Genomic DNA, 18,250 nt, shown 5'->3' with positions numbered 1-18,250 from the left:
CAGAAATTTGATAAAATGAACATGGATACAGTGAACCAAAGGGGCTATGTCACTCTAACCATCGACTAGCAGGCATCACTTTCTCATACCCTACTATAGGTGCTCTGTTTGGTCCTATGCCCCTCAAACTAATTATTGTCCAAATAGGATTTGTCCAAATTTTGAACAGGACCAAGGTGGTAGTGTCTGAGCTAGAATTGTTCAGATCGAGCACATTTTCAGCTGTGTAGCTGGAATATTGTCAGAGCACATACGAGGGGTGATTGATAAGTTCGTGGCCTAAGGCAGAAGGAGATGAGTTATTAACGCTCTGTCTGCCAGAGAAAGCAGGATCTTCCAGTGGCCACACATTTTAATTCCACGTCCCATTCCCATGCTGACATGTCTATCCACGGCCTTCTCTACTGTAAAGATGAAGCCACACTCAGGTTGGAGGAACAACACCTTATATTCTGTCTGGGTAGCCTCCAACCTGATGGCATGAACATTGACTTCTCAAATTTCTGCTAATGCCCCACCTCCCCCTCGTATCCCATCTGTTATTTATTTATATACACACATTCTTTTTCTCTCTCTCCTTTTTCTCCCACTGTCCCCCTCACTATACCCCTTGCCCATCCTCTGGTTTTTTTCCCCCCTCCCCCTTTTCTTTCTCCCTAGGCCTCCTGTCCCATGATCCTCTCATATCCCTTTCGCCAATCAACTGTCCAGCTCTTGGCTCCATCCCTCCCCCTCCTGTCTTCTCTTATCAGTTTGGATCTCCCCCTCCCCCTCCCACTTTCAAATCTCTTACTAGCTCTTCTTTCAGTTAGTCCTGACCAAGGGTCTCGGCTGGAAACGTCAATTGTACCTCTTACTAGAGATGCTGCCTGGCCTGCAACTTTGACGTGTGTTGCTTGAAATTCCAGCATCTGTAGATTTCCTCGTGTTTGAGTTATTAACTTCAAACTTTCTGCATAATCACTCAAAGAGTTGAACTGCACGTGCATGTAACGAGAGCTGTATAACTCATCTCCTTCTATCCCAGGCCACGAATTTATCAATCACCCCTGCTGTGGACACTTTCTGGAGGTCCAAGATCCGTCTGCTCCACAACCGCTGGACTCAGTGTGTAAATGTAGGAGGGGACTATGTTGAAAAATAAATGTGCTAGGTTTTCTAAAATTGACTCCTTCTACCTTAGGCAACAAACTTATCAATCACCCCTCGTTACAGTACCCAGTGCATTCAAGTTCTTTTTGAGGCCATGTAGCACGACTTGAACTGATTGAAGTCAGGCTTTTGTGACAGTGTGGAATGAAGAGGGATGTAGGACTTAATTACCAACTGAATATTACTAATGGAAAGTAATTGCAACACCCCTGTAGGCTGAACTCTGCACTATGCTCTGAAATAAGAATGTTTGTGAAGGTTAGACTCCTGATTAGTTTAACATTTCAATGCCATTTGCAACTGAAAGTATCAGTATAATTGTTCAAGCTGGGATCATGGGATTGAGTAGCTCTGTCTATTGCATGCTATTTCTTTGAAATGTATTTATTAATTAGTATTATTGAATTACTATCTAAGAAAGGGTGTGCCGGTGTTGGAGAAAATCCAGAGGAGGTTAATGAGAATGATCCCAGGAATGAAAGGGTTAATGTATGAGGAACATTTGATGGCTCTGGACCTGTACTTGCTGAGGTTTAGAAGAATGAGTTGGGGAGGAGGGTGGAATCTCATTGAAATCTATCAAATATTGAAAGGCCTAGTCAGAGTGGCCACTGAGAAGATGTTTTCGATAGTGGGGGACTCTAGGGCCAGAGGGCACAGCCTCAGTATAGAAGGATGTCCCCTTAGAACAGAGACGAAGAGGAATTTCTTTAGCCAGAGAGTGGTGAATCTGTCGAATTCAATGCCTTTTGATTAATAAGGCGTCAAAGATTATGAGGAGAAGGCAAGAGAATGGGGTTGAGAGGGTTAATAAATTAGCCATGATTGAATGGCAGAGTAGACTCAAGTTCAAGTTTATTTGCATTCAACTGTACAGATGTATACAGCTAAATGAAACAGTGTTTCTCAGGGTCCAAAGTGCAAAACACAGTACATACTTCACATACAGTACATAAATAGTATTAACACAATAATAAAGACGTATTCTGTAATGTAAAAGTTGACATAAAATGTATTTGTGACATACAGGTTTCCCCTGCCATCCGAAGGTAGAGCGTTCCTATGAAATGGTTTGTAAGCCGAAATGTCGTAAAGGGAAGAAGCAGTTACCATTTATTTATATGGGAAAATTGTGTGAGCGTTCACAGACCCAAAAATAACCTGCCAAATCATGCCAAATAACATATAAAACAAAATAACAGTAACATATAGTAAAAGCAGGAATGAGATGATAAATACACAGCCTAAATAAAGTAGAAATACTTTTCCACAATCATTACTGCACTGTTCTCCATAGCGAAAATCTTGCACAAGCGCCATCAGCAGAAAATCTCATACAAGCGCTGTTAGCAAAAACACGGTGCAAGTGCTCTCCAGTAAGCTTTGAGCTATGAAGCTGCCAAATCATACCAAATAACACGTAAAAATACACAGCCGATATAAAGTAGAAATAATGTACAGTGTAGTATCACTTACCGGAATCGGGACAGCGCAGAGCACACTGATGATGGTGTGTTAGACTGAGTCGTCGCAGGTTGGGTAGTGCAGTGGCCCCCACCCTCCGGGCCACCAACCGATACATTGCCGCAAAGCACGCAAGGGTGCATCGGTAGCCGGGAGGCAAACAGCACATCTTTAAGAAAAAAGCTGAAATAAACATGCTAATTAATTGCGTGCTGCCCGACACGTAGTTGTCGGCCCAGATCATTGCCGATTTCCGATTGCATCGCCTCTGATCTGGGCCGACAATTACGTGTGGGGCGGCACCTAATTAGCATGTTTATTTTGGCTTTTTTCTTAAAGATGTGCTGTGTGCCTCCCAGCTACTGCTGCATTCTCCGCGAATCGGTACAGTATCTGTCCGCGGCCTAGGTGTTGGGGTGGTGGGACACTGGGGTGTCATCTCGTCATCTGTTTCCATTAGACCAGGCAGGTCATCTTCTCCTATGACTGCCTGCCTCAATGTCGAAGGTCGAGGTTCGTCGTCTGCTGTGGCTGATGTGGAAGACTTGCTTGACTGCTGAGCCTCGCGCATTTTTCTATCATACAGTTCTTTGTAAGGACTCAAAGAATCTTGCAAATATACCCTAAACCTACGTACCCTTTCAAAATTAAAATCGTACTTTATCATTACTCATTCGGTTTCGATTGTTATCCTTTACTCTTCCAATTGCATCAGCTCTTCATCTATCAGTTCTTGGTCATGGGATGCCAAAACCTCTTCAACATCATCTTCGTCAGCTTCCACAAGCCAAACTCACTGTGTCCTTGCTTCGTTCACCACGATCGAAACGCTTAATTATGTCTAGTTTCATGCTAAGTGTAACACCCTTACAAGCTCTTTCAGGCTTTTCCGACACCATTGAACTCATCTTGTAAAGGACTGCTCGCAGGCTCGTGTTAAAGCAATGCTGGCGAGAATGCCGTTCCAAATCCAGAGAGAGCGGCTGCTCGGAGCGCGCGCTAATTTTTTTCGCACGCTGAATTTTTTTCGTAACAGTGAAAACACCTTCTGAAAGCAAAAACGGTACTAATGTAGGTCTTTCGTAACAGTGAGGTTTCATAAAGCGAACGTTCGAAAAGCAGGGGACACCTATATTGTGAAATATACAACAGCATACTGCTATTGGAAGCTGTCGTATGTAATTTGTACTGGTTGGTCTCAGGGTGTTCAGAACTCTTGCAGCCTGGGAGAAGTTGTTGTTATCCAGCTTAATGATCCTTGTACTTGTACTGTGGTACCGTCTGTCTGATGGCAGGAGGTCAAGGAGATTGTGAAACGGATGGATTCTTCGACAATGCTGATGGTTCTGTGAACACAGTACTTCTGGTATATGTTCTGAATGGGTGTGGAGAGACCGTTATTATTCTCTCAGTAAATGTTCAGAATCTGTTGCAGAGTCTTCTGGTCAAACGTTTTGCATTTCCATACCAAACAGTGATATGACTGGTCAGGACACTGGATGGGTCTCCAGTTAGAATAGGAGTGAGGAGCCTTGCTTGCCTTAATCTTCTCAGGAAGGGGAGGTGCTGCAGTTCTTTTTTTTTAACTAAACAGGTAGTAAGCACTCCAAGAAACTTGGTGCCCCTGACTATCCACAGAGGAGTAATTGATGTGCAATAGGGAGTGGTCAGCCCGCACCTTCCTGATCTGCAATCCTATCCACAGTGAGACTCGAGTAGTTGTGTTTGCACTGGTCCACAAGCCACTCTATCTCCTCTCTATATGCTGACTCAGCATTAAGCCAACTACTGCTATCTCATCAGCAAACTTAATGATGGGGTTAGAGCTCAATCTATCAGGTCAGTCATGCATCAGCATTGTGAACAGCAGCTGGCCAAGCAAACAGCCCCAGGGGTGGGGATGGCATCTGCCACTGCTCAGCATGATGGAGCTTAAGATGTTGCTACCAGCGCAGACTGTCTGATGTCTCTCTATCAAAAAGTCCAAGATCCAGTTACCGAGGGAGGTGTTGAGACGCAACAAGGATAGTTTACCCTCCAGCTTCTGAGGAATGATCATATTCAACGTCAGACTGAGGTCAATAAACAGCATTCTGACATAGTCACCATTCGCCAGGTAGGGTTGGGATTGAGTAGAGGGCAGAGGCCATTGTATCACTGGTGGGCCAACTTGGGTATATTCAAGTGTGATGGGAAGACAGAATTTAATGTAGTTCATGATCAGATATTCAAAACTCTTCATTATTATTGAGGTCGGCACCATTAGATGGTAATGTTAAGGCAGGTTACAATCGGCCCATTGAGCACTGGGTAGCAGCCTTGAAGCCTACAGGGACAATGGACTGCTTCAGAGAGATGACAGTAGATATCTGTGAGAATGCTAGCTGGGCCGCAGAGTCTCTCAGCAGCCGGCTAGGTGTACTGTTAGCACCCACAGCTTTGTGTGGGTTAACCCTGACTAGGATTTCCTCTCCTCACATCAGCTGTGGCCAAAGAGAGTGCCTCTCCTTTGGAGCAGGGGTTGGGAGAGGGCTCTTCCTCACTGGCACATCGTTTCGTGTGTCAAACTGGGTGTAGAAGACATTCATCTATCAAGAAGAGAGGCATCACTGTCATTGACATGCAGTGTGGTCTTGGCTACGTGTAGTGTGATTTTCTGTGTGTAGTCCTGTTTCGCCTTCCTGATAGCACAGGAAACCACGGCTTTTGCTGACCTGAGGGCCCTCTTATCCCCTGAACTGAAAGCAGCATCCCGTCCTTTCAGCAGCGCCCAGCACCTCTACTGTCATTCGTGGCTTGTGATTGGCCCAAATGGTGATGGATTTGATCACAGTGATGTCCTGAATGCACTTTGCTGTATAGCCAATCGAAATTCTACATATTCATCGATGTTTATATGATGATCACTTGATAGTCTAACTGGACTAATTCTGCTCCTACGTCTAGGGTCGCATACGGGTTCAGGAATGCCGGTTTCCACCCTATGTCTAGGGTCTTGTACTGGTTCAGGAATGCACATTTCCACCCTATGTCTAGGGTTGCATACTGCTTCAGGAATGCAGGTTTCCACCCTATGTCTAGAGTCGCGTGCTGATACAGGAATGTCCATTTCCACCCTGTGTTTAGAGTCGCGTACTGGTTCAGGAATGCACATTTCCACCCTGTGTCTAGGGTCGCATACTGCTTCAGGAATGCACATTTCCACCCTGTGTCTAGGGTCGCGTACTGGTTCAGGAACGCAGGTTTCCACCCTGTGTCTAGGGTCGTGTACTGGTTCAGGAATGCAGGTTTCCACCCTATGTCTAGGGTCGCGTACTGATTCAGGAATGCAGGTTTCCACCCTATGTCTAGGGTCGCATACTGGTTCAGGAATGCACATTTCCACCCTATGTGTAGGGTCACGTACTGGTTCAGGAATGCACATTTCCACCCTGTGTCTAGGGTCGTGTACTGATTCAGGAATGCCCATTTCCACCCAATGTCTAGGGTCATGTACTGATTCAGGAATGCAGGTTTCCACCCTGTGTCTAGGGTCGCGTACTATCAAGAATGCCCATTTCCACCCTCTGTCTAGGGTCGCGTACTGGTTCAGGAATGCAGGTTTCCACCCTATGTCTAGGGTCGCATACTAGTTCAGGAATGCACATTTCCACCCTGTGTCTAGGGTCGTGTACTGATTCAGGAATGCCGGCTTCCACCCAATGTCTAGGGTCATGTACTGATTCAGGAATGCCCATTTCCACCTTATGTCTAGGGTCGCGTACTGGTTCAGGAATGCCCATTTCCACCCTGTATCTAGGGTCGTGTACTGGTTCAGGAATGCCGGCTTCCACCCTATTTGCACTTTTGAACCAGATGAATTTTAAGACAGTCTGGTGATTTTGTGATCAATTCTCTGTAAACTCAGGGGACAATTGTGCATGAAAATCCCAGGAGGTCATCAGTTTCTGAAATATTCAAACCACACCCTCTGGCACCAGGAATCATTCCACAGTCAAAGTCACTTAGATTACTTTTCTTCCCCTTTCTGATTTTGGTCTGAAAAGCAACAGAACTGTTTGACCACGCCTACATGCTTTTATACTTGGTGTTGCTGCCACGTGATTGGGATTAGATATTTGCATTAATGAGTAGCTGTGTAGCTGTACCTAGTAAAGTGGCCACTGAGTGTATGGGGATGATTGCCTGGAAGCTTGGGCTATATTTAATGTGTAATATATGGATTTTTTTCAAACTTGAATTGTGATCAGTTTGGAAAGATGTGCACCGTTAAGATTGTTCTGCAGGATTAGCACTTTTGATATCTTACAGTTTAAGAACGATCTCTGCATTGCCACAAGTGGACAATATTCTACATGCCTCACATTGTTATTAGCACAGCCTGATGAAAATCATAAAGTTACGCATGCAAATTAAGAATAATAATGCCACTGTTATGCTAACACCAACGCTGTTTTCATTTTTAAAATGGTGGTTTCCCACTTTTACGCAAAAACATTTTTAGGCTTGGACTTGAAATGAAAGATCTTGATCAATGCTTTTATTTGCAGAGTGCTGCTCAGACAAAACAAGATGCAGATGGCACGTTTAATGATGCCAGAAATTTGGAAGATGAAGTAGAAAAAATGATGAAAAATCTGAAAGGTGCAGAAGATGTGCTTGCTGGAAAAAGAAATGAAGCAGACCAAGATATGATGATGGCTGATATGGTAAGGGTCTTCCAAGTTTTTGACAATTCAGTGTCAATACTATTTTTGACCTCACAGTGCATACACATGATAAATATCCTCAAACTCTTTCTTCTAGGCTTCTCAAGCTGCAAAAATAGCTGATGAGCAGGCAAGAAAGGCCAAAAAGGCTGTGCAGGGTGTACTGAATACCATCAATAAGCTGTTGGCAGAACTGGGTAGGTTTTATTGGAAGCCTTGCATATTGATCATCCTATTCTGTTAAGGTGTTTTGACAGTTGCCTACAAGGTATTTTTTTTTAAGTTATTGGTACAGCACAAGCAAAATAGCTAGTTTTGATCTTATGAACTGACCATAAGAAATTTGAGAGTGTGAATGATTCAAATTGATTCCCAGTAATGATAAGAGCAGTTGACTTTAACAGATGCTATTTCTTCTAGTATTGGCTGATACTTTCCAGGATTCAGATTTCAAAATGGATGGAGGCCGAATCCTATTCTGTGACACAAAAAATATAGTTCCTTTATAGTTTAAGGACATTGTTTAGTTTGTGCCTACTGAAAAGCTACAATTTTACCATAATAAACACTGCTGAAAAAACCTTCATTTGTGGGTACCTTGGAATTAGTTTCTCTTATGGTCTATTCTCAGCATTACACTATTGCCTCCATTTTGTGGCGATACTATTTTACGTTAGTTCTACACTTTTTTGCATTCTTAGTAGGGCAAAAATGCACAGATACACCAATGGTTACAATCCTGCAGGGCTGCCAACTAATTTCACCATCAATTGCTGAGTTATTCCTTCACTTCTTTTCAGAAGATAGGGGATTATAGCATCGAAGTTTGATTATGCCTTTAAATTGTAGTTCACTCCAAGTTACTGGGTTATCCTCAGAAAGGGAAGAAATGCCACTTACAACAGAGAGATAGGACGATCACTGGAAAAATTGCTTCAGGATATAGTATATCCACCATTGTTTTTTTTTTCTATTTACGTCAATGTGACAAAATAGCCGTTTTTTTTGTGACTACCTATTAAAAGAACAGAATTTTAATCAGACTTGGTAATACAGTTGAAACAGCTATTTTTAGAAAAAATAAGTCCCAATTGGGTAATTTCTCTCTAAAAACGTAAGCATGTAGTGCTTTATGTGAAACTGTGTTTGAAATGGATCTTGTGGGAGATCTCCTAGTTTTTAAAACTTGATGTTATCAGACTGCAAATGTCTGTTTTGAAAAATAACTTTGCTATCAAGACATGCAGTTGCATTTGGTATTCAAAACTATTAATGTGTCCTGGTGTTAACTTTTATGCTGCAGTGGAACTTATGACTGAGTTATACTAGCAGGAGTTAGCAAGGAATTATCTTTTGCTGAATCGGAGTTCTATAGCATGGCAATGGACCCTTTTCCCCAGTTCATCCTTGTTAACCAGGCTGTCTGTTATGCTAATCCCATTGCCATGTTTGACAATATATCTTCAAACTTTTCCTGTCATTGTACCTGCCTCTACTCACCTTCGCTGGCAGCTTGTTTCTTACTTGGAAAAACTTGCCCTTCAGTTCTCATTTAAATCTTTCTCTTCCCACTTTAAACCATTGCCCTCTAATTTTAGACTGTCTTATTCCTGAGGTGGGGGGGGTATTATCTGTGACTATCTGCCCTATCTATGACCCACATTACTTTATAGATAAGGTTTTCCCCTTGGTGGCCTTCTACATTCCAGGGAAAACAGTCCTAAGCTATACAATATCTCTTTAGTCAGACCTAATGCACAATTTGTACAACTGTAACATGACATCTCAACTCCTGTACTCAGTGTCTATGTCAATGAAGGCAAGCAGACTATATGCTTTTCTCATCTTTCATTTTCTTGAAAGCAGTGACAGGGAATCCTGCTGTTCAATAACACCCCCAGAGTTCTGCCATTTACTATGAAGACTGTAGCTATTTTATTAGTTACCTCCTGTTCCCAATCAAGTGGACACTGAGTGTATGGTTGTGAACCTCTTGACCATGTCTGCATGCTTTTATGATTTGCATTGCTGCCTCATGATTGGCTGATGAGATATTGCGTTAATGAGTAGGTGTACCTGACAAAGTGGCCACTGAGTGCATATTCTAGCCTGGTTTAACTTCCCAAAATGCATCACTTTACCTTCGTCTGAGTTGAGTTCTATTAGCCATGCAGTTGAACTGGATGCTTTTGTAATCTCAGATAACCTTCTTTGCTGTCCACTTACTACCAATTTTGATGTGATTTGCAGACTTATTAATCCTACTTCCTATGTCCTTTCCCAAATCATTATTATATAACAACAGAGGACCCAACACTGATCACTGCAGCACACTACTGTTTCTATGTCTCTAATCAAAAATTCCCCACTCCTACTCTCTGCATCTTAATTTTGTATCCAGTTTGCTGTCTTATCATCAGTCCCATGGATCCTACCTTCTAGAGCAGACTGTCTTACTGAAGTCCATGTAGACAATGTTCCCCCTACCTACCCTTATCAACTCTCATGGTCACTTCTCAATGATGTGTGGTTTCATAATATAATGAACTTTTAAATTAACAGAGCAACAAATAATATAAAAGAGGCAGTTTCTTCTGATACAGTATATTGTATACTCTATTTGGGCAGATACTCTATTCTCTATGCTCTATTTCGTCAGCCATGGCTGGCAGCTCACCTCGCAGGAGGAAAGCTGATCCGAAACTACCGCTGCCTTGCAGCTATACCTACTCACGGAGAAGGCTTCAGGAGTAAACCCCGAGGAGCTGGAGTCTCTGAGGAGGTCCTGCACTGAGTTCAATGCTGACTGGCAACTCCTGCGATGCCGCGGGTGCCAAACTGTGTGGGGTTTGCCGTTCCTTTGAATGTTATCAGCTGTTTGGAGAGGGGAGCCTGCTGCCTGGGCACTAGCTAGGATGTAACATGCTTGGTCAACGCCAACCAATGGAGGGCTTTGGTATTTGTAAGCAATTGGTCTTTCTGAACTGTCCCAACACATGAATTCTATTTTCTTTCATAATTTCTGTATTTCGCCCTCAAAGCACGAAGTATGGGGAAGTAGCCTACTTGAGCAAAACATTTAATAGAGATGCTTGAAAATCAGTTTGCCAATGAATTCTCCAACTTTAGATAGCTCTCTTTCTCTGCATTAGAGCTAGTCATTTGTGCCTGCCATCCCCTTTTGCCTTTTTATACCCCTTTTGCATTTGTACACTCTGACCTGTTGCTCTTTAACTGCCACACTATTTCAGCCTTTCCAAGTACCACTATTCCCCAATTCTCTGCCATTCAGACCAGCTAATTTCCCTCTGTCCTAATAAAAGGTCACAGACCTGAAACGTTAACTGTCTTTTTCCACTGATGCTACCCGATCTGCCAAGTTTTCCCAACAATAAATTGTTATTTTATAGAATTACTTACCTTAAATTGAGCTATGAATGGAAAATAACCTACACAAAAGAATCTTACAGAGATTGTACCCAGCCATTTTCATCTTTATTTGTATATGCTTTCAATTTCCAAAGTGACATTGCTCACAAACCACTCTATCACCCCATTCCCACCAAAAGTTTGAATTTTAAAAAATGATGAAATTTTCAGTAATCTGGAGATCGCACTTTGCTAACTCCTAGAATAAGTTAGAATTTCCAGTACAATGTTTTAGATAGGCAGAGAAAATTTCAGAATAAAACCTGCAGTAAATTTGGTAGATTGAGAAAGAAGGAAATAAATTAACAATACCAACCAAAAAATCTGTGTGGATTAATAACAGGTATTTCTGCACTTTATCTTGGGTAGACTTAATTTCTTTAAAAGCTCAGTAGCATTTTCTACTGATTTGTGTCCATATAAGTTTCAAAAGGCTACCAGAATAATAAACAGATGAGGAACAGAATAATATTTGATTATTCTAGTTACGAGAATTATTGTTTGAATTCCAAGATTCCTTTTATAAGACCATAAAAAATAGGAGCAGAATTAGGCCATTTGGTCCATTGAATTTTCTCTGCCATTTAATCATGGCTGATATATTTCCCTCTCAGCTCTATTCTCTGCATTAACTTTTCATGCACTGACTTATAATCTATCAACCTCTGCCTCAAATAAACTTAGTGTCCAGGACTCCACAGGTGCCTCCAGCCAAAGAAATTACTTCTCATCTCCGTTCTACATGGACGTTCCTCTATTCTGAGATTGTGCCCTCTGATCCTAGACTCTCATTACAGGAAGCATCCTCTCCCTATCCACTCTGCCTTGGTCTTTGAACATTTGATAGTTTCAGTGAGATCTCCCCGCTGCCTCCATTCTTCTAAATTCCAATGAATACAGGCCCAGAGCCATCAAACACTCCTCATACGATAAGCCATTCATTCCTGGAATCATTTTCATGAACTTCCTTTGAACCATCTTCAGTGTTAGCATATCCTTTCTTAGATAAGGGGCCTAAAACTGCTCACAATACTCTCAAGTGAGGCGTCACCAGTGTTCTATAAAGCCTCAGCACTACATCCCTGTTTTGATATTCTCATCTGCTCAAAATGAGTGATAGCATCGCATATGCCTTCCTCACCAAGATGCAAGTTAACCTTTAGGGAATCCTGCATGAGGACTCCTAAGCCTCTCTGCACCTCAAATTTTTGTATATTTTTTCCATTTAGAAAATAGTTACACTTTTAGTTTTACCAGAGTGCATGACCATGCACTTCCCGACACTGTATTCCTTCTACCACATCTTTGCCCATTCTCCTAATCTGTCTAAGTCCTTCTGCATACTCCCTGCTTCCTCAACACTGCCACCCCTTCACCTATCTTCATATTCTCTGCAAACTTGGCCACAGAGCCATCTATTCCGTCGTCCAGATCATTGACTTGAAAAATGTTCCCAACATAGACCCCTGTGGAACACCACTTGTCACCAGCAGCCAATCAAAAATGGCTCCCTTTATTCGCACTCTTCTCCTCCTGCCTATCAGCCAGTGCTCTATCCATGCTAGTACCAATCTTGTTAAGCAGCCTCATGTGTGGCACCTTGTCAAAGGCATTCTGAAAATCAAACCACACAACATCCACTGATTTTTTTTCTTTGACTATCCTGTCTGTTATTTCCTCAAAGAATTCCAACAGATTATAGTGTACAGAAAGCTATAGACATCCAGTTAGAACAGTTAGCATCCAGTCCTATTTGAATGTTGAATCAATGAATACAGAGATTAATAATTAGCAAAGTTTATAATTTATACTAATTAGCATCTCAATAGGATAATACTTCTAGTTCTGACAACTGTAAATTTTTAACAATTAAGTTTGCTCTTAAAACTTCATTAGTTGGGCTCAGTTAAATGACGACATTTCTCCTATGAAAGCCAATCATGTAAGCATTGTTACATGATTAGTTGAGTTGTACTTGAATTATATAGATTGGATCCTTCTATGTTTCTGTACTATAGAACCAAGAATCTTGATTGGGCATTATTTGTAGGCTTACAGCAAACTAAACCCTGTTGCACCATGTTTGAATCGGACAGCTATCAAGCCGCAAGTGGATAATTAATTTTGTATTCTATTCATTGAATAATCCAGTAACATGCAGCATTTTCTCCAACCACTGGTAAATTAGCTCCTTGGTTATGGGAAGATATGGACCATAAAATCAGTAGTGATTTATAACTCAGCCTCTGGTGACGGTTTAGTTAGAGACTGATACACAAATGTTTTACAATGTTGAGGTATGTTTTAGTTTAAAGCGGGCTTTGGTTTTATGGTCAGCCAAGGAGAAATGTAAACATTATTTACACTGCCTCTAGCAAAGCACACTTAGAACCCATTTTAATCTAAAAGGGTCCTCTGTAAGAAACACACAAAATGCCAGAGAAATTCAGCAAGTCACATAGTATTTATGAAGGAGAATAAACACTTGCACTTTCAGGCCGAGACTCTTCAGGACTGGAATTCTCTGTGAGAAAGTCTCTTTTGACCAATGCGCAAAGAAACTGTACCTATTTGTTTACTTGCATCTAATTTGCCTTCCATCCTGATATTGGCATTTCTATGAAGTTATAAATGAGCAATGTTGTAATTTGATTAGCTTGTATACTTCAGAACATTTTCTTGGTAAATTAAAATAATTATTATTTTGGATTTGTTTTTACAGGTCAACTGGATAACGTTGATGTTAATCGGCTGAAAGAGATTGAAAAAACTTTGAATGATGCCAAGAACCAGATGAAAGATAGTGATTTAGAAAGGAAGTTGGCAGATCTAGAAAAAGCTGAAAAGGAACAAGCAAATGCAATAATTACCCACGAGCAAGATATTCAAGATATTCTGAATGACATTAAAAACCTAGAGGACATCAAACAAACATTACCTCCTGGCTGTTACAATACTCAGTCTCTGGAGACCCCATAGTCACTTTCTTCACCTCCATATCCTACCCAAAAGTGACATTGTACAGAAATTGCCTTATTACCAAATCTTTTTCAATGTCTGACACAACATCATTAAGTATTCCAAGGCTCATAACTGAAATTCCTCAGGCATCAAATGCAGCTGCTTGAAAGAAGTACAAGGTTCTGGACACTGGGCTCAGTGTGAGTGACATACCTATATGACGAGCTACTAGAATCCTGGAAGAACCAAGTTTGTGTTAGAAGGACACACTCCATCTACCTGATTCAATCACTTCACACCATTAACCTTGAATTATTAAGCATACCTTTCCAGAGGCCAAACACAAAGGCTCCTTCTGCTGCAGGGTGGAATAAAGTTGGCTTCTAAGAATATAATGGTGTTTAAATTAAATAACTGGCTTTTAATGTAGGTTTGTCTCTCCTGCCGCTGCATGGAGGCATTGGTTCTTTATTGCATTCAAATCATGAGTATTAACATAGCTTTGTGATGTGACTTTCCTCCCTTGCACCCTCCCTCAACTTTATTAAATGACTAGACTAGCTGTGAAGGATTATGAACTGTTAACATGTTAATATTTAAATTCTTACCACTTCACTTCCTAAATGCACGTTAAATCACATCGCTCTAGAGTAGCAGTAAGTCACTTTAAGAGCATTATATACAGTATTCAACATGTTAATGTTGTAAATTACCATGAAAGCTGGTCTTCTCATTACAAAGCAGTTTAGTTTTGTAATACTAATCCCTTTGCTTCCTACTTCTTGGTTTCAGTTATTTTGCAATAGTGGAATGCCCATAAAAATGTCTTGCACTTTTTGTGTGGACTACACTCTTTCTGTTCCCAAGACTGCTGCTTCATCTATATCAAAATTAAAAGCAGATTTTTTTTTTACAGCAACACTCTATGCAACTTTGTACATTGCGTAGCAAAAAAAATAAAATTACCTGATACACTGGTGCTATTAATTATTTCAAATGTTATATTTTTGTGTGAATGTTTTTTATCATATAATAGTATGAGGAAATGTTGCGTCTGTCTTTGTGTAAATATACTCTATATAATTGTTTTAGGATTGGCTCCATGAGTTACCTCCCCATCCTCAAGTTTCTGCCATCAGCAGTAACTGGTTTTTAGACATCGTTCTGATTGCCTTAGTAATTCTGTGGTAATTTGCTTGCTTGTATACACAGCTGAGATTTTATTTTCTATTCAGGGCTATCAGTCTTATTTGGAGAAAAAAATACCAGGTTATTACTGGTAGGTAAATACCCTGCAAGTATCCAATATTCCAAATGTGGCTATTTGAAAGTTTCCTCCCTACCGTCTTCCTGCAACTTTTCCTCCCCCATGCACCGTCCTTGGGAATGTACCCAGCCCAAACATGTTTAAATATACTTCATTCTATACAGTGCTTTCAAAGCAGGGGTGTTTCGTATTTCTGGCCCAGATGGAAATACCTAAGTCCTTTATACAAAATGGAGAGAACAAAAACTTTGGCAATCTGTGCTGTTACTTTTCCAGCACATGCCTTGTGGAGGGGAGATAGGCTGTGTGTGCCCTTTGCCCTTTATCCTGCCAGTGCACTGCCAGCCAGACTGAATTGCCTCTGCAACCTGATGTACGTTATTCAGTGTTTGCCTCCTTTTCTATTCTGTTTGTAATCGGTCTTAAGCCATCTCATTACACCATAATCACCAATTTTTTAAAAAAGTATTATTGGTCGCTGCTTGATCATCCATAATTACACATTTGGTTCCTGGCTGAAACTATCACTGCAATGATTTTACTTGAGGGATTCAGGCTCAATCTTACAAGCACTGAGCAGGCCTAAAGGATTGCACGCTCTTTCCCAAATATTGTACCTAAAGCAAAAAAATACATCTCTATTTTGAAGTTTAACTATAACAGCCTCTCCTGTCACTGTACTTAGACAATACAACAGTTTTTGTACCTTTTACAGCAGTAATACTGTTTATTTATCATGTAAGGAAGTCAATTAATCAAAAGTATGAGGTTAGCGTCCTACCTGTAGAAAAAACATGTACAGAATGATTGACATAGTATGGAAAAGGTGCAACAAACTCAGCACTTTCTGTGGTGAGAAATAGATCCATACTGTCTTATCCTATGCCTTTTGTTGTAAGCCTTCTGCCTTAAAGTGCCATCATACTGTTAGGAAAGACGTGCAACACTTATACAATTTTATGTATAAAACAGTATTTCTTATTTATAAGACATAATATTTGTAATCTTTATCCAGGTCTCTTGTGTGTTGCACATTCTTCTTGTAATGATGTGACTTGAGAACACTGCTTTTTTTCCTTAACACCTCTTTTGACCCAATTGCAGTGGCCAAATACCTGGCAAATTATTGTTTAATACCTTTTTTGTCTGTAAATCAAATTGTACCATTTAAATAAATAAAAGTGGTATTACATCAATGTTTGAACACGCGGTTCATTCTTAAAATGTTTCCTGATCCTGCAATTGAGAATCCTATCAAACTATTTGACTTGTCCAAAATGTGCTAATCTATGGCCCTTCAATAACAGGGGAAATCCTGCCTGGTGACAATAAATACACCACTCTCTGTTCAATGTGATGTACTATTACTATATAAACTATCAATACTATTAAAACCAGAAAGCTAAATTCTGGGAATTCTTGAGTTGCTTACTATTGTCTGTTGTAAAATAGAAATGGAAATCTCAGGTACCACTCTGGAAAAGGACAACAGATATAAACAGAATCTGCAGCCTCAGCACTTTGGAATTACCCTTTGGAAAAACATCATTCAGCCAAACTATTATTAGTCAATAGTATTAAGTATAAGGTGTTGGCATAGGCAAAACTTGTACCAGCTCTACCACTAACACTTGCTGTCTGTTTAGGGGATTTGGTTATTAATGATTGTAGAGCATCACTGAGTTTTAAAATGTAGTCACCAATTAGCCATAGACAACACTTTTGTAAACATCAGACATGGGGGGTGGGGGGGAAGGGTTTGGTTCTGAATGGGGATCCCTTCCAGGAAGGAATGACATCAATAGATGAAGAACCACCTGACAGGTACAGAAAATGGGATCAAAGCCTATCCAAAACCTCTATGTAAGAATGATTACATAATGCATTTGATTTAAAACATATCACCCTAATGTGTTCAGCTAAAGGATTCACAGACACGGAATCTCTTGTCAGCTCTCAGATATACTTGTATTTCAAATGGATGTTTTGTCAAGAAAAAATACCTATCATTTCCTCAAGTTGGCACTAACATTCTAGGTGTGCTGCTCTTGCAGTCTGTAAACCAATTCTGCAGAAAGGGCAATTCAAAATATTGTTGCATAGTGTTCAAGACTAAGACCCTCAACATATTTTTTCCATTCTCCATTCTATTTGTGGGTAAATCATGACATATTCAGTGATAATAAACTAGATTCTGATTAGACTAGATTTTTCTGATTTGAACAACTCAGTATCCCAAAGGGGTCCATTATCTTGATTGGCTGAAATGTTTCTTTAACTAGTTGCTTTCAAATGGCTTCATTCACAAATTATGAACAATACTGTATTCTAAATGTACTACTGAGAAAATTAAAACCAAATATGCAATGGCTGTAATGTGCTACTGGAGACACTTGGAGATTTTGATTGCAGAAAGGTTAGGGAGCTGGGTAAAGGTAACGCAGGAACATACAACAAGGTTATAGCTAAGGGAGAAAGGTAGGGTCAGAGAGTCAGAGGTGTAGAAGCAGAAAATAATGTGACCAGATTTATAAATTGTCTACGAGGGGAAGGGTGGATTTGATTTTGGAAGTGATATTAGTTGTTGTTTGCCATTAATGGAGTAACACTAAAACTCCAAAAAGGCAGGCAGTGGGAATGATAACAACAGTATAAAGATGGTTGAAAGTAGTGGCCAGCAAATAATGGGGAAGGAAAGACGATGGAACGTTGCCTCCCGTGTGCCTGGGCCCAGGACATCTCGGACCCAGTCCTCAGCATTCTTAAGTGGGGAGAAGGTCATGATCCATGTCGGTACAAATGACATAGGAAGAGTGAGGAGATTCTACAAACTGAGTTCAGGGGGTTAGGTGCTAATTAAAGGGCAGGGCCTCCAGGGTTATGGCCTCAGTATCGCTATCCATGCCACATGCTAGTGAGGCCAGAAATAGGAAGATTATACAGTTTAACATGTAGCTAAGGAGTTGGTGTTGGAGGGAGGGGTAAGATTTTTGGATCATTGGGCTCTCTTCCAGGGAAGGTGAGACCAGTACAGAAGAGACTGCACCTAAACTAGAAGGGGATTAATATCCTAGAGGGAAGATTTGCTAGTGCTGTACATTGGTGGGGTTTAAACTAGAGTTGCAGGGGTGGGGGGGACCAGGCTGTAGGAACAGTTAGTAGGAAAATTGTGGAGAGAAATGTTGTTAAGATCGCAGATAAATTCAGGAAGCAAAAGGTTGAGTATGGTGCAACTAATGTCCTGTGCTGCGTATATTTCAATGCAAGT

The 18,250-nt window shown here is 40.8% G+C and overlaps 1 protein-coding gene across 1 annotated transcript in view; it reads left to right on the top strand.

The window, feature by feature from the left end:
- Nucleotides 1–16,178, top strand: part of lamc1 (laminin, gamma 1) — a 261,259-nt gene extending 245,081 nt beyond the window's left edge. Inside the window, exons 26-28 of the mRNA XM_072273978.1 lie at nucleotides 7,167–7,325; nucleotides 7,423–7,522; nucleotides 13,477–16,178. Of these exons, the coding sequence (XP_072130079.1) occupies nucleotides 7,167–7,325; nucleotides 7,423–7,522; nucleotides 13,477–13,733 (516 nt within the window). The 3' untranslated portion in view covers nucleotides 13,734–16,178. The remainder of the gene's footprint in view (nucleotides 1–7,166; nucleotides 7,326–7,422; nucleotides 7,523–13,476) is intronic.
- The last annotated feature ends 2,072 nt before the right edge of the window (nucleotides 16,179–18,250 follow it).

This window comes from Mobula birostris, chromosome 12 (genome assembly GCF_030028105.1).
Source record: "Mobula birostris isolate sMobBir1 chromosome 12, sMobBir1.hap1, whole genome shotgun sequence".
Taxonomy (NCBI): domain Eukaryota; kingdom Metazoa; phylum Chordata; class Chondrichthyes; order Myliobatiformes; family Myliobatidae; genus Mobula; species Mobula birostris.
Note: the sequence above shows the minus strand (reverse complement) of the source record. Positions and strands in the feature narration are given on the sequence as shown.